This window comes from Girardinichthys multiradiatus, chromosome 10, assembly GCF_021462225.1.
Source record: "Girardinichthys multiradiatus isolate DD_20200921_A chromosome 10, DD_fGirMul_XY1, whole genome shotgun sequence".
Lineage (NCBI taxonomy): Eukaryota > Metazoa > Chordata > Actinopteri > Cyprinodontiformes > Goodeidae > Girardinichthys > Girardinichthys multiradiatus.
In genome coordinates this window covers 27,988,507-28,012,689 of record NC_061803.1, presented here as the reverse complement: position 1 = coordinate 28,012,689, position 24,183 = coordinate 27,988,507, and the positions used below count along the sequence as shown (strand labels likewise).

At 38.7% G+C, this 24,183-nt stretch overlaps 1 protein-coding gene across 8 annotated transcripts in view; it reads right to left on the bottom strand.

Annotated features, from left to right (window-relative positions):
• spag9b (sperm associated antigen 9b) overlaps positions 1-24,183 on the bottom strand; it is a 78,918-nt gene that overhangs the window by 36,489 nt on the left and 18,246 nt on the right. For 5 of the 8 annotated variants that reach the window (XM_047378103.1, XM_047378105.1, XM_047378107.1 and 2 more), the window contains exons 2-5: positions 21,287-21,407; positions 17,270-17,340; positions 14,001-14,098; positions 1,058-1,202 (exon numbers count right to left, since the gene is read on the bottom strand). In XM_047378103.1, the coding sequence (XP_047234059.1) occupies positions 1,058-1,202; positions 14,001-14,098; positions 17,270-17,340; positions 21,287-21,407 (435 nt within the window). Of the gene's footprint in view, positions 1-1,057; positions 1,203-4,644; positions 5,137-14,000; positions 14,099-17,269; positions 17,341-21,286; positions 21,408-24,183 lie in introns of those variants that run through there. The other 3 variants (XM_047378108.1, XM_047378109.1, XM_047378110.1) reach the window with 2 other exon arrangements.

The window sequence follows — 24,183 nt, the reverse complement described above, 5'->3', positions numbered from 1 at the left end:
GGGAGGAAAAGGATACATGGTTTAAAAAATATTTCACAAACAGAAAACTAAGTATATCGGCCCCCGTGTCATATTTTGTGGAAGCACTTTTCAATTCGATTACAGGAGCAAGTATTTTCTCCTTTCCAATATTGCTTAAGCTCAGTCAGGGTTGATGGCGAAGGTCTGTACACATCACAATTCAAGCCACAGGTCCTTTTATTGTAGCTATGGCCATCCTGCTGGAAGGTGAACATCTGCCTCAGTCTCAAGCCTGTTGCAGCCATGATGAGGTGTTTGCTCTGAATTTTACTCCATTCATCTTGCCATCATCTTTGACAAGCTTCCCTGGAAAGAAGCATCCTTACTGCATGATGCTGCCATCACCATGTTTAACCTTGGGAGATGGTCTGTTCAGGATGATGTGCAGTGTTAATTTTCTGCCACATTTAGGGTTTTACATGTAGGTGAAAAAGTCCCAAAACAAGAAAGTATCCTTAAGGCTGAATAAAAATAGAAGTTACTAAGAGTCAACCCATTTTATCAATTCCAATCATGTTTATTGATCCAGTGTTAGTGTAAAAAACAAACGGCGCCTTCTTAGACACATTAATATTCATGACAGAGCTTGCTGGAAGTATGATCTCCAACAGCAACAATGTGAAAGAGACTGTGTCTCCTCCACCCCCCCTGGAGGGTTAAGGCGGGCACCAGAATGGTACCACTTCCCTTCCTGGGCTCCAAGCCACCCCATCTCACACACACACACACACACACACACACACACACACACACACACACACACACACACACACACACACACACACACACACACACACACACACACACACACACACACACACAGCTACAAATTCAGGACACACTGAAGAATCCATTCTCTCTGAATAGAAAAGTACTCCTTCAGAGTTTACTGGCAGAGAATGTTTCCTTTTTTATTCCTACAACCTTTCAAACAACCTGGGAATGATGTGACCATTTGGGTCCGTGGGAAGCTCACAGTGTATACCTGTCTAAACATGAGAGCAGTTTCTGATTTTTATCAGGAATTTAATCATACCTTGAGACTGGTGTTGGACTGTGGATGGCTGAGGTTGTTGAATCTCCATGGTTCAGATGGGGTATCAACAGGGTCCCTCTGGAATTCAGAGGTCATGCCATCAGTCCCAGGAAGCTGGAATACCATGGAGATGGGGCGCTCTTTCCTACAGACAAAGAGAAACGGTTGGTTTGGACTTTACAATTTACACTTAATGGCTTTCAGTAACCAGGCACCACTGTTCTATCCAAAACAAAAATGCAACATTCAAGAGATCTGGCATTTCCAGTCATCAACTTACGGAAATAACTGGGTTAAATAATATTTCTCGTGTGGTTAAATGGTCTACAATCCTTCACACAAACAGAATAACACAGGGGTAGGATCAAACAATAAATGAACGAGACGCAACGACGTGGGTCCGACTTGGCTCTCGGTTGGTGGGAAAGTAAACCGGTTCTTTTACAGAACCAGTTAAGAATGGGCCCTATATGCATGCTTCTTGAGTGACCCTTTGGTAATGAGAAACCCTTTTCTATACCATCAGTTAGGAACAAAACCAGCTGAAATTAATTTGCACTGATTACTTAGGTTGATACTGAAATTGTGTGTGAATTTCATATGAAGAGCCCCATTCAATATATGTCTAACAAGAAAGGCATTGACTTAGATATACATACGAGCCTATTAATAATTAATTTTGTGTGTGTAAAACATTCCCTCCATTGTTTTTTTTTTTTTTGTTGTTTTTTTTTTACTGATCTCTTTTCTTGGTGCAATGGTTTTGTTCTTGTTCCTTTTTAAAAAAGGTTTAAATAAAAAATTTTAAAAAAGCAGAGTTAAAAAACACAGAAGACACTTTTAGGTTCACTTCAACATTAATGTAAGATACATGACTGTCAGTATTTATCCAAAAACATGGTATGGACTTATTTACTTACTTTTTATAGTTTCTAAAATATTCCAAAACTCCCTAAAGTTTCTCAGTTAAGATAAAACAAGGTTATGAATATTTATTTATTCAGATTTGCTTTTATCCTATAAGCCCTCCAGACCCCTCAGGTCTTCTGAAAACAGTTTTCTGTTAGTGTTTAAACGAAGAACTAAAACTTATGCTTGATCATGGCCGTCACCTAATAAACAGCCTGATGACCCAAGGGCGGCTGACAGTGTGTATTTTTTATCTAAAGACCAATCTATACAGTTTGGCTTTCATTTGAAGTCAACGATTCTTTATCATTATTTAGGTTTTATTTTTAATCTCTTTAAGTAATTAACAGTTATAACATTAATTATACAGCAATCTATAGGATTGGGTTGTATTTGCTGTTATATAATCGCTTATCACAAATATACTGATTTGTGTATTCCTTTATTAACTGTTTATGATTGTAGTGTCCGTACACATCTTTATTTCTGGTACTTTCTTACTACCTGATCGCCTCGGTTCCTCATCCTTTAAGAGTGATTGTTTTGTTTTCTTTTTATCTACTTAGTTTAATTTAGTCTTTCCGGCTGTTTTTAGTTTTTCTAAAGCACTTTGGAGTCATCTGGAAGAATAAAAAGGGTTTCATGAGTAAAATATGATTGATTAGGGTGGCAAGAAGCCTTGAGGCATGAAGGAGTGGTACCACTCAGATTAGAGCAAGAACATGTGATTTATGGTGTGCAATAAGAACAGATGACGGTGAATAGGACATGCTGGACAAGTTCTCTGTAAAAATGCTTTGCTCATGTTGTAATGAGGCTCCAGAGAAGGTGACGGTATTTAAAAAAAGGAGCTATTGTAATTAAAGCCTCAGGTCATTCACATAATGAAACATTTAATCTGCTAAATTAATCGCACAAAGTGTCCACCTTCCCAGTATGGTGAAATGACCTACAAATCGTGATGAGCGACAACAAATCCTGTGCTGTAGAACTGTGACCCTTGGGGCTGAAATGGTGGGAAGAAAAATAAAGCTGGGTATCAAACAGCAACGTAGCAGGCAAGCAGCTATAATGATCACGCAAAGCAGTTCGCTGCTGGTAAATGTTAATATGGCAACTCTAATCTGTGAAACAAAATGATATCAAGATATTCACGTACAGTGCCTTCTAAAGGGTTTTATACTGCTTGGATGATTTTACATTTTGTCTCACAACCACAAACCTCTATGTATTTTATCAGGATTTTGTGTGAGCAAAACGAACCAGCACCTAACTTTGAAGTGGAAAGAAAAGAAAATATAGTTTTAAAATGTGTAACAAATACAAATCTGAAAGGTGTGGCATGTTTTATATTCAGTGCCCTTTACTTTGAGACCCAAAAAAGGTTTGTTGAAGAACATTAGTGAACAAACATCATCCTGAAAACCAAGGAACACAGCAGATAGGTCAGGGAGGAGGTTCTGCAGATAACAATTTTCAAAGCACTGAACATCTCCCACGAAAACCGTTTAACCCATTATCCGAAAATAAAAAGGGTATGGCAAAACTGCAAACCTGCCAAGACACTGTCCACCTAAACAGACAATCCAGAAATTATAGCATTTATTAGAGAAGCAGCCAGAAGCCTCACTGTAACAGATATCCACAGCTCAGGTGAGAGAACCTGTCAACAATTATTAGTCAGGTTGTCAAACAAATCTGGCCTTAACAGAGGAGTGTCAAAAGGGTGCCATTAGAAGACCTGCAGTTTGCCACAAGCCAACTAGGAGGGACAAAAAGCATATTGCATGCTCAGCGTGTGCTCAAGAAGTAACGTTGCACATCAACGTGCACATACCATGGCATGATACTGTGGGGATTCGTTAATGCAGCAGGGACAGGAAAGTTTAGCAGAGTTGATGGAAGGAACTGGAGCTATTTGGAAAAAAACCCTGTTAAAGATACCAAAAGACACCAAAGGGTTCCATGGTCCCAGCTGCATGCTCTGGGCAGATGTTTTTTACAGCGGGACAATGACCCTCAATATACTCACTTTTGAAAACGGTTATTTCCATCCAATGTGTCAGTTTGAGCTAAGTGCAAAAATGAATGGGCCAAATTCCAACAAAATACATTCAGGTTTGTTGTGATACTCTGAAAGTCTGAAAACTTGTACGAGGCACTGTGAACTTACCAACAATTACTGAGACAAAGGTTAGGTGGAGGAAAACATAAAACAGAGTGGGACTGAGCAATAGCTTCCATAGGGAATACAGCAGCTGGGGAACAGTGATGACAAGCAGGATCCTAAAACAATGAACATACTGCCATGAGTTCAAACAGTTCATGCAAGGGCCACTGATGGTGACAAATATTGCTGTTGCTTTTTGAACTGATCCCTGGGACACATTTTACCATAGATATATATTTAGAATATTTAACTAATTTAGCAAATGACCATAAAATGACTAAATTTCATTATCAAGGGGTTGTTAAGAAATAACATTTGTATTCCCCCTTTCTCTTGACCTACTTTCACTTCGCAGTCTCACACTGTATGCCGATAACACACCCACATGGCAGGAACAGGGTGACTGCATGGCTGCAACATCACTGTGGCTACCACACAAGTTGGGAAGATAAACAGTACACTGCTTTGACGTAGGTAGGCACCAAAACAACGAGCATAAAGCCTGTACCTGCTTTGTCTGGGTAGGGAGGGCAACGAAGGCAGGGCAGGTAAGCCTCCGGTAGAGACAGAGTAGTGAACCAGCAGCAGAACAGACAAAGAGACCAGCACAGCCGAGTTGATGACTACTGCTCCCCCGACAAAGCCAAAAACAAACAGCAGCATACACCCGGGGCCCATGGCCCCCACCCTGGACCCAAAGGTGGGAGGGCACAATTGATAAACAAGATGGCAACGTTCCCTGAAGCTCTCTGTTGTTTGCCGGTACAGCTACATCGGCAGCAGACCTAAGAGACTGAGCATCCCTCTGGCTGAGAGTCAGTCCACAGCTCTAGCTGCTGCAGGTCAGAGCTGAGGCAGTAAGAGTTGGAGCAGATCAACGGACAAACGATGTGTCAGCAGCAGTCACAACAGCAGTAGCAAATCATCCCCAGAGAGCCAGATGAGGCTGGTACCAGCAGCAGCTTTCCTCCACTTTACTCTTCTGGTAGCTAATTCTGCCTTCTTTCCTACCTAACCCTTACTATCATGTGCTGAGATGCAACACGGTTGCTGCAGTCTAGAACACTCTGACGCTCTCCCCCTCCTCACTGTCATAGCAGCCAGCACCCCTCCCTCTGGGTCTCTCGCCATCTCTCCCTCTGGTCAGGATGCTGAGGCAGCTTGTTCCACATGCCTCTCCTCTGTCTGCAGCCTATTAGCTTCCAAACGGGGAGCCGGATGTGAAAAGTTTGTGTCTGTGTTTTAGTGAGTTCTTTAAGGCTTATGTATTTTTAGCAACAAAAAACGCAATGGACATTTTGATATGGTAACATTATACACTTTAGTTAAGAAGACATTTCCATACAGCCACTACTATAATTCAGATGTTTGTAGAACCACCTATAGTAGTAATGGTCTTTGCTTTGACCTCGTCAGTTTGATATATTACTGTACTGTACTCTTCTTCACAAGAGATTTGGCTTCTTTTCATTTTAGAAACTGCTTTTTCTACAGTCCAGAAAGAGCATTTGAACGAGATTAAACTTTTTGAGGTGGTTCACTGCAACAGATTGAGTTCCGTCTCCTCGTCCATTCAATCTGCAGATTTGTTGCAGTGTTTGGGATCATTGTCCAGTTAGGAGGACCAATTTTAGTTAAGCTTCAGCTGTCGGATCGATGCCCTCACATTGACCTCTAGAGTATTTTGGTACTCTAGATAATGTAGGTTGTCACACATGTGCTGAAGAGGTTTTTGGGAACCCTTATAAAAACCTTGATTTTTTCAGTCTTGTTAGAACTGTCCTGACATCAACTTCAACGTTTACTCTTCAAACTGAGGTCTGCAGATACTGAGATGAAGGTCCTGTAATTACCTGAGTAGTGGTCTGTCTAATCTTGGTGTGAATTTGCTGGGATGTCCACTCTTAAAACAACAATCCATCATGATCCATCATGAAGCTTCTATAAGCTTCTATAAGAAGCTTCTATAAGAAGCTTCATGATGTGGCATGTTGGGTCAATGGATCTACAGTCAATTACGCCAGTTTGAAGTTAAAACACAACCAGTACACAGAGTTTTCTACGCTCTCTGGCTGATATCATCTGAACCTTTTGGGCTTCTTATTACAGTCCTGTCTGGCATGTATTTCATTCAGGACCAATGCAGCTCAATGACCAAATGGAAAAAATATTACCAAACAGATGATCTTATCTATCTGCAATAGATAAAAGTTGTTTACGTTGGGTAAAACACAAAATAAAGTGAGATCTGAATATTTTTTCCAATGAAGGTCTGTGGACAGGCCTGACAGGGAGAAGGCAAAAATCCAAGCAGCAAAAGTAAATGGGGAACATAATGAAAGAAATATGGGTGACCAATACTAATACATAAATACTGATTTAGCAAAGAACTGCTTGGACTTTAATAACTATTAGCTAATTATATAAATGATAAGCTATTGACTAACATGGATTCATGACTGCAATAAACCCAAAGCAGACCAACATCAAAACTAAAGATTAAGTATTTGCCAATTTATCGCAAGTCATATCATCATTGAAAAAATATGGCACATTGCATGTTTTTTTGATATCGTGCAGATCTAGTAAAAACCACAGTTTGATTAACGTTTTATCAGAGCTGCAGAAAAGACCAGAAGAATGAAAAAGCATCACAGTGCAATGAAAGAGACAAAGGTGTAAAACAAATTTTAAGGTAAAGCTTTCTCTGTGTCTGGAATTGTACCAAGACAGCACAACTGCAGAATCAAACAATCTGCAGAGGGTGGTGTTCCTCATCAGGAAGCTTAACCACTAGAACATTGAAGAGCAATGACTCAGTTGTGTGAATGATGTACAAATAAAACACAGCAGTCCTCTGACCTCAAGGCTGTCTTTGCTTTAGTGCTCAGCTAAATCTGCTCTGCAAATGAGCATCAAACCACAAAGCTCATCATCCCACTGAATCAGATTATTCTGGCAACAACCACATTACTGTTCAAATTTTGCGTTCCCAGCATCTTTGATCTTGCAGTATTCTAGACTGGAGGTCGTACTCATAACAAATCATGTCAACATAGAACCAATATAGTTTTGTACGCGTTTCCTTTTTCAAATTTCTTGATGCTGCTTTCAAATTCTCGCTCATATATTGTATTCATTCTCTCTGGGCTGTAGCAGGTACTTTAATCCATGTCCTCACCATTTGCTGTGTGTGTAGATGTAATAGTGTTAGCAGGCCATGTGGTTCTCTATTGTGCAACCAGATTTCATGCACATGGCTTGTTAAACTGTATTGTAGGGAGTTCACATTATATTGATCTAACTCATCTAAAAACACAGGTGGAGCTTTTAGCAGGCTTGGCTGTGTGCCAATTCAGAAAGTGTATTAAAACCCTATACAGCTATGTTTAGTTCAAAAATAAACTAAACTAATGGTGGGAAGCTTAACTGCAAGAGATACAAGCCTTTACTTTCACATCATTGATCCAGACTAAACACACACCCTTGAAACTTCATTACACATTATCTTGTCCTTTCACACCAAAGAAGTTTGGGATCAAGCTTCCAGGGCATGCAGCTGGGACCATGGAACCAAATGGGTGTGGCCTACAACTGGCAGCATTCATTTGAGCAATGTGCATAAGATATTTCCGCTATTATCTGGGTGAGCTGTGTTGGGGACATGAATGCTGTTCAAATACAATTAAGTGCTTTAATGGAGGTACAGTTGAAGTATGCCTTAAACAAGTCCAAAGGTCAGTATCTGCATCGGCCTTTTCTGATTATTGCATTTCTCAGATCAGACAGATACTGGAGGATCATTCTGTGTCTCTGATTTCTATACCTGGAGAATTGTACTGCTGTTGTCTTTAATTTCATCATGCTTCACTCATTTGTCCCACTATCCTGTATTATGTTTATCAGTTCATGTTGGTCATGAGTTTATAGTACAATGACAATTAGCAAAGAGTTTATAAATTTACCTAACCAAGGGATTGATCAGATTTTTGGGGGATTTTCTATTCCCCACTTGGTCCATTGTTCAGGTGCCTATAGTTGTATGTCTGAACTGAAACCCAGTTGCTCTCGTTTCTGAGCAAAGAAGGCTCTCCGACAGGAACATTGTGGGAAACAAAACATCAGTAAATCAAGAGGAAAGACAGGAGAGATTCCAGCATCCTGAAATGTTAACTCAATGATCACACTGGTGATGACAGAATCTGCACTTTAATGGTCGCCATTACAAAACACAAGAGGTCCAAAAAACATTGCAGCAGCAAGCCCATCCCCAAATGCTTCCCCGCCTCCAGATCTCTTCCCCCCCAGCCATGCACAGTAGGTTACATGCAACATAACAATCTCCCCTCTTTCTTTAAAGAACACAGAACACAGTAGAACAACAATATGCACCAACGTTCTAGCTTAACATCATGTTAGGAACACCAAACCAGTGCTTTTGTTTTTTATTGTTTTTTGTAGCCTTTGAACTGCCATTCACCTTCACCAAGAGCTCTGAGCAATCCAATTGCAGATGTCCCCACTTTTGTTAAGCAGTTAGCAAGATTTTCATATTATTTCTTGAATTGTCCCTGAGTTCATAAGTTCTTTGATAATGCTGATCTCGAGACAAAGCCTCTTTTCGGTTACAGATTTTGTAGACTTGATGGCATCGATATGGGAATGGTTGTCCGTTACACAGATAGGCAGGATGTTGTGTGTGCCATCACCAATGGTGACTTCTGAATAGAGTGTAGCTAGAAAAACAACACTATCAATTCCATCTGCAAGCGCTAAAGTCTCTCCGGCTACCATACTCCATACTGCTCTCGTTTCGTTTTGACTGCCAACAAATGGGTGAAAATTGTCCATCTTCTCCCAATAGCATGATAAAATGTCAACCTTGTGTGCTTCCGTCTTGGAGGTTTCCCATTGAGGAACTCCACTAATTTGAGCTGTTTGTTGTCTCCCAAGTGTTGAAACCTCAAGATGACTTCCTCTGATCTACGTTTTGTAATTAGTTTGTTTGCGAGCTGCAATGTTTGAATGGTGGCAATTTTCATGTTAGATGCCAAGATGGATATGTCACACATGAAGTCAGGTCTGCTCTGTCTTGCTACCCACAGTATCTGGCCAATCTTGGACTTTAACAGGCAAAGAGGAATATGTTAAAGGAGCCTCCCGTTGTGGTGCTCTGGTAGGATCTATAGGGATCGGCTGTAGGTTTTTTATGTATGTACGTTATTGTACTTTTATTTCATGCCGCAGAGAGTGAACCTCCATTACAATGTAGTTGAAAGTTTTATGCTCTTCTCGTCCAACTTGAAAAGCAGCTTTTAGTTTGGGAACAACAGCTGAAGAGAACAGGTCTAAATCACCCCATACAAAGTCATCAACATGACATGCAAGGACTCCTGTCACCTTACAGAAATCATCGAGCCAGTAGAAGACCGCTGGATCGACTTTTGATACAGTGCTCCCCAGCTCCCCAGATTCTGCATAGTTTATTTCACCTTGTTGTACCAGAACAATGAGGCATCTTCCAAGCCATAAACAAGTTTCTTTAACTTCCATACAATTCCCTCACTCTCTGCCTCTTGAGGTGGATGGATGCATACATCTTGGGTTAAATCTTTACCCTGCGAAAAGGCTGCTTTAATGTCCATATAGTTCATTTCCCATTTATTTTGACATATTACCGCAATAACCATCTTCAGGCATTTGGAGGAGCATGTGGGTAGGTCTTTAGGAAGTTCTTGACTGTTCATTTCTTCAAAGCCTTTTGCAACAAGTCAATTTTGGGTACACTGCCCACCTGTGTCTTCTTAAGAATACAGACCCACCTACTTGATATGCATTTCTGACCTTCATCTTTCTTCTCTTCAAATAAATAGTTTCTTTTCCCGTTGTCATGTGGTGTTTGTTTGGCTTGTGAGAAAATATCCTCCTCCACCACTGGGCATGCAGTTCTTTGCCATAAGAGCCCAGTCCAGAACCATTTTCCAGTCACATTTATTGTCTTTCTTTACTTCAACTAACATTTCAGTGAAAATTTGATTGTGTCTTTCCAAAAGGCCATTGCTCCATGGACTGTATCCTGCAGTAGTTTTAACCTCAATGTTAAAATATTCAGCCATTTCTCTCATTTCTTCATTATTAAATTAATCTCCATTGTCACTGAATAATCTGTGTGGTGGACCATGAATGATTATCCAGCAGTGAATAAAGTGCTCCACTATCTCTTTGGGTCTTTTTGTGGTGATAATACTCCCTGTACTGAACCTTGTGAAATGGTCGATGGCATGTAAATACCACAGTTCCGGCTCAAGCTCATGCAGGTCCACAGCAACAGTTTCATTATAGGTTGAAGCCATTGGTAAACCCACTGCAGGCTTGTTTTTAGGTTTACTGTATCAGATGAGCAACAGAGGAGTTTTTGCTGTTTGTATACTGAGGCAGGCCCAAATTGTTTATGTAGCTTCTGTAGGACTGCTTTTTTTTCTTTGTCGTCATGTTATCTGTCACAACAAGTATTTCATCTTCTTCATTTGGTGTCTCTCTTTTATTAGCTGGCTTTCACGTGTCATTTCTGAAGTTTACACAGTAATGTCCAGAAGATGTCAGTTTGAGTTTTATTGGTTAGTCAAACATTGCTGCCTTGTCTTGTGCAATGTCCAAAACTGCACTTGCTCTCTTCAATTAAGGATTCTTAAAAGCATCGGTATATCTGCTGGAACCACTTCTGTTTCTATTTCGCATCTTGTTCCTGCTATTTTTGCCAAAATGATGACTTTTCTTGTGGACCGAACAATTTTTCCATCACCAAAGGTAAGAGGTTTTGCACTCTTTGCATCTCTCATGTTTAATGAGGTAGTCCACTTATGTAATTTTCCAGCCATTTCTCACCACACACAGTTATTGTACAGGCAGTGTCAATCACAACAAATCCTAAGGCTTCCACCATGAAGATTTTTGTAACAGTTGGAGATTCATATGAAAAAAAAAAAAAAGAATAATATTACAGTGTTCGACATTATCTCTTGATTCCTCCACATTTGTCAGCTTTACATGTTCTCTTTTGTTAGGACAAAAGAGAACATGTAAAGCTCAGTGATAAGTGCTTTGGCATATAGCACATTTAGTTCTTCTGCTGTACAGGTCCTTCTCAAAATATTAGCATATTGTGATAAAGTTCATTATTTTCCATAATGCAATGATGAAAATTTAACATTCATATATTTTAGATTCATTGCACACTAACTGAAATATTTCAGGTCTTTTATTGTCTTAATACGGATGATTTTGTCATACAGCTCATGAAAACCCAAAATTCCTATCTCACTAAATTAGCATATTATTAAAAGGGTCTCTAAACGAGCTATGAACCTAATCATCTGAATCAACGAGTTAACTCTAAACACCTGCAAAAGATTCCTGAGGCCTTTAAAACTCCCAGCCTGGTTCATCACTCAACACCCCAATCATGGGTAAGACTGCCGACCTGACTGCTGTCCAGAAGGCCACTATTGACACCCTCAAGCAAGAGGGTAAGACACAGAAAGACATTTCTGAACGAATAGGCTGTTCCCAGAGTGCTGTATCAAGGCACCTCAGTGGGAAGTCTGTGGGAAGGAAAACGTGCGGCAGAAAACGCTGCACAACGAGAAGAGGTGACCGGACCCTGAGGAAGATTCTGGAGAAGGGCCGATTCCAGACCTTGGGGGACCTGCGGAAGCAGTGGACTGAGTCTGGAGTAGAAACATCCAGAGCCACCGTGTACAGGCGTGTGCAGGAAATGGGCTACAGGTGCCGCATTCCCCAGGTCAAGCCACTTTTGAACCAGAAACAGCGGCAGAAGCGCCTGACCTGGGCTACAGAGAAGCAGCATTGAACTGTTGCTCAGTGGTCCAAAGTACTTTTTTCGGATGAAAGCAAATTCTGCATGTCAGTCGGAAATCAAGGTGCCAGAGTCTGGAGGAAGACTGGGGAGAAGGAAATGCCAAAATGCCAGAAGGCCAGTGTCAAGTACCCACAGTCAGTGATGGTCTGGGGTGCCGTGTCAGCTGCTGGTGTTGGTCCACTGTGTTTTATCAAGGGCAGGGTCAATGCAACTAGCTATCAGGAGATTTTGGAGCACTTCATGCTTCCATCTGCTGAAAAGCTTTATGGAGATGAAGATTTCATTTTTCAGCAAGACCTGGCACCTGCTCACAGTGCCAAAACCACTGGTAAATGGTTTACTGACCATGGTATCACTGTGCTCAATTGGCCTGCCAACTCTCCTGACCTGAACCCCATAGAGAATCTGTGGGATATTGTGAAGAGAACGTTGAGAGACTCAAGACCCAACACTCTGGATGAGCTAAAGGCCGCTATCGAATCATCCTGGGCCTCCATAAGACCTCAGCAGTGCCACAGGCTGATTGCCTCCATGCCACGCCGCATTGAAGCAATCGTTTTTTGTATTAAAAACACTTTTCTTTTATTGGTCAGATGAAATATGCTAATTTAGTGAGATAGGAATTTTGGGTTTTCATGAGCTGTATGCCAAAATCATCCGTATTAAGACAATAAAAGACCTGAAATATTTCAGTTAGTGTGCAATGAATCTAAAATATATGAATGTTAAATTTTCATCATGACATTATGGAAAATAATGAACTTTATCACAATATGCTAATATTTTGAGAAGGACCTGTATTTGTGGAGTGGATTAGTCCTCGCAGCCGTTGCTCTGAGTTTGAACTCCGTTCATGCTTGCTTGTGTACTTAGTGAAGTTTGCGGAGTCGCTCTCTTGTGGCTGATTAACATTATTGCCAAAAATCCTTTTCAAGGCTGATTTCATGTTATCAAAAGAGGCGGTTGAACAGACAGTAAACGCTAGCTGTTTGTCTTTAACATTTAGCCCTGCGGTGTCTAGTAGCTTAAAGCTAACACTGCATCTGTTAGATAAGTGAGGTACATGTGATAAAAATCAAACTAATGCAGAAAATTACATTTTTTAAATATAGTCTAAATTAAAAGTTTTTGAGTTTTCATTTTACAAAACTGCTGCTTCTTTTTACGTTTTACCAATAATTGTTATAAATAACCTACAGAAAAATCAAGCACATTATAGAAACATTTAGCAGTGACGAACTGTTGAAGTTATATATAACACTTATGATAAAAAAAATTATTTTGTAAAAAATATAAATAAAACAAAAATCTCCATGGGGAAAAATAAGTAAATTTCATAGTGGTCTACTTGTTATCCAGCCTACATGGTTGCTCATTATTAAAAGCCAGATTCCCTAACAAACTTGTTAGAAGTTTAGAAAAATGGAAGGAAGTTGTTCTCATCTCTAAACAGGTAGTTACCGAAGGACAAGTTAAAACACAAAGAAAGGCCTTGAAAGTGTTTCAAGTGAGCATTGCCTCAGGATGAGGGTAGGTTTGCACACCCAATATGAAATCTGGACACCTAGTTCTCCTGTTTCTACATAACATACAGCATAGAAGTGTTCCACTACAGGACTGCAGGACTGGCGATTCAATTAGATTCTTAAAGGCTGTGATTCAGATGTAAATGGCACCAATAAAAAGGTGAAATGAAGGATTTCAACCATTCTAAACATTACACGTGTTTTATGTGAAACTATAGATAACAAATACTGTAAAATTTACTGTTATCATATCTTTTTGTGGCGTTCACACTGAGGCCAATAAGGTAAAAAAAAAAAACATGGTCTTCATTAAATTAAAGCCACATATTTGTTTGGAAGCACTTTGTGCATCTTCATTGCAAACACACACTATCCACACATTGCTTTTAAAGGATCATTAGATGAGTTAAAGTCAGGTTAAATTAATAGTAGGGGAAAAATAATTTGCGGCTGTCTAACCGTCTTTTAGCTGATGTTCCTGTATCTGACGGCTCTGCTGGTGTTGTAGCATGCTGGTGTTTAACTCGCTCCAGGTGCTCCATGTAGCTGTGGATCATCTACAACAAGCAAACAAGAGTTAGTTATATGAAGAAAATACTGCAGATCCAAACTGTGTGTCTATGCATCAGTTAAAAAGTCTACTGCTACTTTAAATAGACAACAATAAAGTTCATTTTAAATGTTGTGTTCAGTAAGACCAACAAAACGAAGAACTGAATAATAAGATAGATATGTAGTAAAGGCATGCAGGAAGCAGCTCTCATCTTTTTGTAACATTATTCAGATCAGCAGTCGGCTGCTGAAGCCTGTAAGGGTTTGGAGACTCAGACACCTGCTACCGATACATAGTCATGTTCAGACCCTTCATGTTTATTTCATCTTCACCTGGTCCACTACCTCTCCACTGCATCCTATCCAACAATGACATGTCTACTGTAGAGGTGATTTTCATTTAATCAAGACTGAAACTGCTGAAATATATATTGAGAAATGTATTTTTGAGCATGTTATCCTAGGAGAACTTTGCAAAATTATTCATTCCCTTTGACCAAACAATGTATCTAACTGGGATTTTATGTGAAAGACCAAAACTGAAGTGCTCATAATAGTGAAGAAAAAGGATAAATGGTTTTTGTGGCGTGCATTTGCATTCAGCCACTTTTTGCTGCAGATACGGCTGCAAGTCTTTTGGATTATGGCTCTACCAGCTTTACACATCAATTGACTGAAATGATTACTCATTCATTCTTTTTGACAAATAACTCGAGCTCTGGATGGAGAGCAGCTGTGAATATTGATTTTTCACAGATTCTCAATTGGATTTTGTTCTAGGCTTCGACTGAGCTATTCTAAAGCATTAAGCTTATATATTGTGGCTGTATATTTAGGGTCAATCAGGCAATGGACAGTAAACATTTACTCCAGTCTAAAGCTTTCTGCAGAATCCAACAGGTTATCTTGCAGCATGTCCCTGTATTTAGCTCCACTCATCTTCCAATCAGCTCTGACCAGCTTCCCTGTCCCTGCAGAAAAAAACCTTCATCTCAGCATGATGCAACCACACCGTGTTTCAGCATCGGCATAGTGTGTTCAGGGTAATCTACAGTGTTAGTTTTCCCACACACAGCACTTTGATTGTAGGAAACAAAGTTGCATTTGCAAATTACCCTTATTTCCACTCTTCTATAAAAGCCCAGATTTGTTGAGCATACAACTACTAACAGTTATCCTGTTTACATCTTCTTCCACCTGAGCAGCAAATCTTTGCAGCTCCTCCAGAGTGACCATGAGCCTCTGTTCCCAGGTGTTCCCGTTCTCCATTCCCAGCCTGTCAGTTTAGGTGGACAGATAGATATTTAAAGCCTGGGATATAGTTTTATAACTTAACTGTGCAATGTTCTCTAAAAACATTCACAACTATGCACTACGTGTAAGAGTTAAACGGGGTATGAATACTTATTCAAGGTGCTCATTCATTTTTTCATTACAGCATTGTTTTTCTCAAATGTTGAAATTTCTCAAGACAGAAATGACTTCTACATCTGTGTGCTTCTTGTGACGTCATTCAAACACCTCTCTGATAGTAAATATAACTCTTTTGACTCATCTTTACTCAGTAACAGCATCTACGTTACGACCTGGTGTGATCCCAGTTTGGAAATAGATTTGTTTTTCTCTCCTTTTAAGTCTCCTTTTATTTCTTTAACTAGCACTTTCACTACTTCATATTTTCACACATTCATACATTATGATGGTTAGACTGTCTATAGTTCAAGGTGGAGATGCTGTAGACTGTATAATAATGAATTAATTGTATTGGTGCATTTATGGATGGTGTAGAGTGGGTTGTGACAAACTATAGGTGGAAATCTTTATAATGTGGAAAGTATTTAGATATTATTGACTGAAATGCATAATGTATATACTGCATGAGTCCAATGGTTGTAGAATTTAATAAGCATTGACTTTTTCCTGCTCTTTTTCGAACTCAATATGAAGGCTTTAATTTTATGTTTGGTTATTCTTCCTACTTTTATTACATTGTTTTTTGTGCTAACATTGGTGGTTTACATGTTTGAAATAAATGTATCATTTATTAATTCATTCCCGAATTATATCAGACTGCATGCCTAAAATGATGCAAACGTAGACCATTCTTTGCTGCACCATGTTGGGCTGCTCAGCTACAAAGTGATGCTGCATTCATTTACCACATGCTGCCTACTCATAATGTATCACTCACAGCTGAGCGCAAAACATAATTCATATGCAGATTTAGAGTTTTATTTTTTCATTCTACCAAGACTTTATTTTCGGATGGATAATTGGAATTGCTGAGCAGCTTTTTGCAGGTTTCTGCTGGTTTTTGATCATTTATGTTGTGGATGATGTGAGCTTCCTCCAGCTGTGGAACAGCCTTTCTGAACGTCTGAGGGAAGCAGAAAGTAGGAATGGCATCTATTCAGTTTGGCTTTTAATTGAAGTGTACAGTCATTTATGATCTCTTGTGGTTTGTTATTTTAATTGAATAATTTCAGCAAGTATTGTATTTTAAGTCTTATTATTTTGTCGCTGTTTAAACTTCTAATAATATTAGCATATGTACTGTCATATGTTGTTGAGAATACCATTTTAGATTTTATTGTTTAGCATTTATAGATTGTATGTTTACTATTTATGTGTTTGGCTTACTTGGCTTTTTATAAATTATATTTATTGAATGTATTGGTTTCTCTCTTACTTCCACCCTAATATACATGACTGGATTTCCACAGTTCCTCGTCCACCTAGAATTAACAAATTTAACTCTCTTTTAATTCTTCATCATGTCATTAATTTTTCTGTATGTTTAGTTTAAAGATTTTTAATGTGTGTGCCTCTAGTTGTTTTTTGTCTCTTCTTCTGTTTTAACCTCTTTAAAGTATGTTGAGTTACACTTAGTTGTAATAAAAGTGCATTATAAATAAAATTTGATTGATTGCTGCAAGTCTTTGAGGCTGGCAGGCCTCCTTGCCATCACCCTAATCTTTAGCTCCATTCACAGATTCTCCATTAAGTTCAAGTTAAAACGTCAATAATACTTTATGTCAAAAGAAATGCTTTGATAAAATTTAAAGATGCCTTCAAAACTAAATCTATCAGGGGTATAGATAATTTTGCACTTAACTGTACATTTTTTTATACATAAAGTAATTATAGTTGATCATTTTTCCCCCACATTAGCTTACCTCTGTATGTCTTTGATGAAGAGCATTGTACTCTCTCTTGAGCTCTGTTTCTCTCTCCTCAAATCTGCTTACTAAGAAAACAAGAGAAAATATTAACATAATGAATTCAGTAAATATCAACCAAACGTGTTGTTAATATTAAAAACACTTTTACTATTTGTTCTGAGAAAGGCCCAGTGGGACGTTCACAATTTTATATGCAGTATTCAGGGTAATATTAATACTAAAGTGATTCGCTGTAGTACCAACACTCTCCAGCAGAGGGAAACAGTGTATCACTAACCTTCCAGAACACTTTCTTATGAAAAGATGAGCAGCATGTTTTCTGAAGGGGGTTTGAGTTATTTATGTAAATCATATACTTCTATTATCCTTCTCATGTTTCAAATCATGTTGAACTTTTAGTCTAATTCAAATTTTACACCTGATTTTGTATCCACGACTATTTGGCTCCTTAGGTTTCGCATTAAACACATTTGAAATTTTATTCCGATTTTTATCCTGAAATTAATAAACAGCTCACAAATCTCTTTTGCTTTGAAAATGAAAAGAAAAATACACAATGATGTACAACAATGAAAAATGAGTATAATGATGAAAACTAGAAATAGATCAAAAATAGATTAAAGCCATTATCATACTGACTTACATCCGGAACATCCGTCCTCTGGTGACCTTGTTTATTTTAAAGCAAAAACAGCAACAGTTATTCTCGTTATTCAGACCCAGCTTTACAAATGCACTCTATCATAGGAGAACTTCACGAGTGAGTTGCAATGTGCTATGGCTAATAATGCTTCAGGGTGTGCAGCAAACAGTTTAGGTTCAACACTGCAGATGTTTGGTGTCTGAAAGCGTCTGCTGATGTAATGAAAACTGAAATTCTGCATGGATTTGAGGAAGTAGATGCAAAATAGCGAAAAAGAAACAGGTTGCATCCTAGAAAAGAAAGATATATATATAAAAAGAATAAAAAATGACCACCCTCACCTCGGAAAACCCCCTAATGCAAAGTAGGCACTGAATGGTGAAAGAGTGGACTTTTCTCTTGCTGTATGAAACAGAGAAAACGCAGCTCTCCCCTCCCCCACCTGTTTCTGTGCACTGCCGGTCAGCTGCTTTAAATAGGGTTACTAAACATTTCAGCTGCTTACAACAAAGAGCATTTTGGCTATTAGGATCACAGTCGACTAATATCAGCTTGTTGAAAAGGAGAAGAGCAAGAAGGTAAAGTACCAAAACGCTGCCCCACAAATTATTTCATAGTAAAGGCTTCTTTAATATGAATATAGACCAACAAGTTGTCAGTACAACAGAGAAAAAAACTCAACAAATACTTCCTTTTGTACTTCAAAATAAGACTTTCAAACATGGCTACATTGTCCAAAACCTGAAAGCACAAACCTTTAAATTAGGGCTGAAACAGTTAATCAGATTAATCGATTATTTAAACAAAATCGTCAACTAATTTAGTAATCGAATAATCGTTAACTGGAGTATACAGACTCTAAAATGTGCTATTTGCCGAGAAACAACCCAGTAATTAGGTCAAAATTATAAAACAAATATACACACTTGGCATTTAAGATGAAAAGATTCCTTTGTCTGTAAATATGATCTATCCAGAACTCCTCAAGTCACATAGTTTTAGCTTCATCTGGTTCAAATTCTGTAAAAAAAACAATCTTCCACTAAGCATCTTTCGCTATCCGATTATTAATCAATTACTTGATTAGTAAAATAATCGTCAGTTGCAGCCCTACTTTAAATACAAAGCTCATAATAGTTTCCATTTTTTGCCAGTCACATGCTGACAGTGGCTTAATATGGCTTCACAAGACAAACCTCACTTTAATGAGAAATATGGCGTTTTAATATCGCGGGATCTCGAGCTTTTTTTACAGACTGGAAAACCTCTGAATCCCAGAATCCACAGCATTAACCCATTTAAGGAAAGCTCAATGGAAGGAGGAGTCCCCGTGACATCGTATGTTTGTTCGCCATCAGCCCATCTCGATAGTGTCAACTCCATTCAAAATGAATTCACTGTCAGGGCTAATTCAACATAATATTAAGAATGGATCAGCCTAAAGGTTATTCATTTCTACTTTGACAAATCATACTTTTAATTTTGTTTAGACTTTATTTCCCCTTTTATCTACATTGTGTGCTGGTTTTTAATCAGTTTTAAAACTAATTTGCCCTCATTCCAAATTCCTCAAGGTTCTTACACACAAATATTCACCTTCAACTGTGAAATCATTACATCATTTTATTGGTTTCAGTTCATTCCTTAGCTTCTCTTTTATTTAGGTTTATTAGTTGTCCCTTAGTAGTCTAGTTGAATCTTATTAGCCTTGTTTAAGAGTTTATTAATTGAAGTATGTTAACCTGAAGTTGAAGTATTTTTGTTAATAACTTCTCATGTTTTTAAAAGTCATTGTTTGTGTTTATTCTATAAATGTGTGCAGAGCTACACTAAATAGTCCAACTTCCTTAATGACTTTAATAATCACTTTTAATTATAATTCTTAATATTTGCTTAAAGCCAAACAATCTATTTAACAACCATGCGTCAACATCTCCAGCTGAATGATTTAAAGTAGGTGTTAAAAATGACAGGCAGTATCCTGAGGTAAACAAGTAGGTGTTGGGTGGTGAATCAGAGGCACAACAGTCTGACCTAATCTGTTTGTCAAGCTTTGTGTCAGTCTGCATTTAGGCTACCCACAGTTCAGCAACAGAGACAGAGCACGCTATGAAGTTTACAGTCAAAGTGAATCAGTCTAAGATAGAGCACTGTATGCCTTCTAGTTGCATGAAGGAAGCGTTTTTATCTACTCTGTACAGCACAGCTCCAAACACGCAAACTACAGAGGTTTAAAATCTCACTAACTGAAAAAAGGAAGTATTACATCAGTAGAAATACAAATCCTTTTGCTAAATTCCCCTTTAGCAAATAATCTCAGCTATATGTGGTCAAGCACAGAGGCAGTCAAACAGTGCAGTCATGCATGCATCATGAGGGTTAGTTTTTTTCATAGTAAAACACCATGAACTACATAGTCCTTTATCTTTAAATTTGATTATTTTCTGCTTCAGAAACCATACATAAATAACTGATGAACACTGTGTGTAAGTTTCAGTCATATGAGAATTGTTAATGCTTAAAAAGTTAAACTGTCACAAAAAAGGAAAACTAAATTAAGACCAACCAAGACTCTAGATGTTGTTAACTGAGTAAAGATAAGCCACAGTTAACTAAACTTCGTATCAGAGAGGTGTTTAAAATGAAAGAAAGTAAGAAACTGCATTTTCTACAAAATGTCTTTAATTCATTCAGAAAGCTGGACTTTCAGCAGATAGCTGAAAAAAGCTGAACCTATTACAGCAGACAGGCTTTGCTTTAGCTTTTAAATCTGTTCTGAACGATTTTGGATTTGAAACATGTTAGCAGCCTTTTGGAAGTTAAGTTAAGATTCTACTTTCTTTAAAACAGGGGTCCAGTCCTGGAGAGCTACGATCCTGACACTTTCAGATGCAACACAACCTAAATCAAATCATCAGTCGTCCAGCTCTGCAGACGCCTGGTAACCAGCCATTCATTTGATTCAGGTGTGTTGGAGCAGGACACTAGCTCTCCTGGCCTGGACTTTGGCACCGCTGCTTTAAATTTTATAAACCCAGAGACAGCTGTTTCTGAACGGCCGAACGCACTAATCACCAATGTAAGATGCAAAAGACAATTCAAACTGACAACTCTGTATAATTTTGTTTTAGAATATTAGTAAAACCACCTTTTCCAGCGACTAATCTCATACCACACTGTCCAATAGAAATAGTTGAGAACCGCCCACAGCAGGAAGACGACAAAGAGAAACCGTAATCATACAAAGTCAATATTGGCAGGTCGAACCTGTAGAAGAACCAAAGATCGGATACTGGCTACAAAGCTCTGATTGGTCCATCTCTGGTATTTTCAGAACTGGTATTTTGGTAGTTATGCATGGGACTTACTCTGATCTGCATAGTTCTTTGTTTTTAGCTCTACTTGTCGTGCGTGGGACTCCAAAGTTGCCAGTCGACACTGGAGATCTTTTTTCTCCCCATCTTGGGAGTCTTCTAAGGCAATGTATCTCTGCAGAAGAAAAAAACACAGTAGAGGCAGACGTTTACCATTAACGTACAGTCAGGCACTGAGTAACACGACCCTCTGGAATTCCAGTGGCAGACGAGTGATTAGCTTAGGAGTGCATTAGGAGGCATAGGTGTCGGTGTCAAGGTTAGGAGCTTTCGGTTTCTCTCTGACGGTCTGGCATGAGCTCAGCTCAGAATGATTACTTACCTTCATTTTTGGAGATGCGTCAGAATAAATCATATGGACCAAAATGGTGTAACATCGGTGTACAGCAGGGTTGTCAGTAGGAATGGGTACCTTTCACATTTGAACTGATACGGTACCGATGCCCGGTATCAATACTCAACGGTACCAATTTTTGGTACTTTTGATGTGTTTATGTGGTAATAAATGTTAATAAATAATGAAATACCCAAATTTTTCAATTCAACATATTTATTTTTCAATATATAAACTTGAATGACTATATCAAAACAACATCCAGCTGTTTGTATTGTAAGATCTCAGCTGTTTCAAACATTTCTTCTCTCATGTTTCTGGCTGCAGACGACGATTCGCAAACGGATGCAGGCGAGCTGACGGTGCTGAATGCAGGAGGCTGACGAAAATTGTGAATTCATCAGCCTTCTTCAACCAGGTGCTTCCTCGGATTACAAGTATTGCCGCCGCTGGCCTTGCACTTCACATCACAAATATTGCAGCGAGCGTAATCTGCACCGCATTTTGAAAAGTGGAGCAACACTTTTGAGCACTTTCCATCAGCCATGCTTTGTTGACTGACGTCATTACGCTCTTGTGCATGCAATGCTGTGTTCATGTCCAGCATGGAAAATCGCCCACTCTTCCACCCCCTCAGTGTCACAATGAGGCGTTTAGGGGCCGAAACATGGTACCGTTTGATTTTACGTGAACAGGTACTCAGTAGTACTGACAGAAGTCAGGCGATACCTATAAAAGTACCGAATTCGGTACCCATCTCTCGATGTCAGGGTACTCAAAATTTTAAACTGATGTTAATTGTAACAAAAACAGTTAATGCTCGATCCCATTTTTGGTACTACAGCAACCTTTTTTTGAACGATTCCTTCTAATAAAGAGCACAAAAATTTATAGTATGACAATATATTCATTGTCTTACGTGTCGCTTCACTGTACACCAAAACAGTAGACAAGATACCACTTTGAAGTGTTAATAACTTGTAGAGAAAAATCTACCTCGCATTCATTTGTTCAGCTAATTGGAAAATAGACATTTCTACAGTGCGAAAATAGATCTGGTCCATACAAAATATTTTCTCAGTGCAGGAAAATAATCTGGCCCATGCAAACATATTAAGCAGTAATCCTATTAAATAAATGTTTAATATTTCATGACACAAAATCTGGAATTGTCTAAGGGTCTACTTTTTTTACCATGACTAGGTTATGTGAACAATTTCTGGTCTTTAGTGATAGCTTTAAAAATGATTGATTTTAGATTTACAAATCAGTTAAGGCAGAAAGAAAAGGAAAGAAAGACAGAGCAAAAAGGGAAAACATGCAGTGAGATGAGATGAAGTTTTCAACTGGTCCTATGTGGTTTCATTCGGACTTTGTGTCGATACATCATCTCATAAACTGAGTCAGGTGTCTGAAACCATGCCTGCAAACTGAGTCTTGTGATGCGGGTGGTCTCTGTGGACAAGAAGCCCTGCAGTCTGGGTGCTGAGTCAGCTGTTATCAACGAAGAAATTACAGTCACCTGGGCATCAGATAACAAAGCTGATCCTTCTTTATGAGGGTTCACATAGACGTGTTTAGACATCATGCCTTTGTGAATCGTCTTATTTCAGGAACTTTATAAAAAACATGACTCTGCCCAAAGGCTTGCACTATTTTCAGTGGAGCGTGTTGGAGTTGGCTTTTATCAACTTTAAATGTTCTGCTGATGGCATAAATGAGTTAGGAGTTTTTTTATAGGGATGGTTTCAGTGCAATCTTCAGACATACAGCGTGTTGCAAAGTTTTTGCATCTATTTAACTTTTTCAAATCCAATTTGGTCACTTTTGCTACAGATGACAATATACAACCCCTGGCACAAATCATGGAATCACCAGTCTCTGAGGATGTTCCTTCAGTTGTTGAATTTTGTAGAAAAAAAAGACAGATCACGGACATGACACAAAACTAAAGGCATTTCAAATGGCAACTTTCTGGCTTTAAGAAATACTAAAAGAAATCATGAAAAATAATTGTGGTAGCCAGTAACAGTTACATTTTTAGAACAAGCACAGGGAATAAATTATGGAATCACTAAATTTTGAGGAAAAGAATATGGCATCATGAAAAACAAACAAACAAAATAACCCTCCAACACATCACTAGTACTTTGTTGCACCACCTCTGGCCTTTATAACTGCTTGCGGTCTCTGAGGCATTGACTTAATGAGTGACAAACAGTACTCTTCACCAATCTGACTCTAGCTTTCTCTGATTGCTGTTGCCAGATCAGCTTTGCAGGTTGGAGCCTTGTCATGGACCATTTTCTTTAACTTCTACCACAGACTTTCAATGGGATAGAGATCCGAACTGTTTGCAGGCAATGACATTGACTTTATGTCTTTCTTCAATGAATGTTTTCACAGTTTTTGCTCCATGGCAAGATGCATTATCATCTTGAAAACTGATGTCATCATCCCCAAACATCCTTTCGATGGATGGGATAAGAAAAGTATCCAAAATGTCAATGTAAACCTGTGCATTTATTGAAGATGTAATGACAGCCATCTCCCCAGT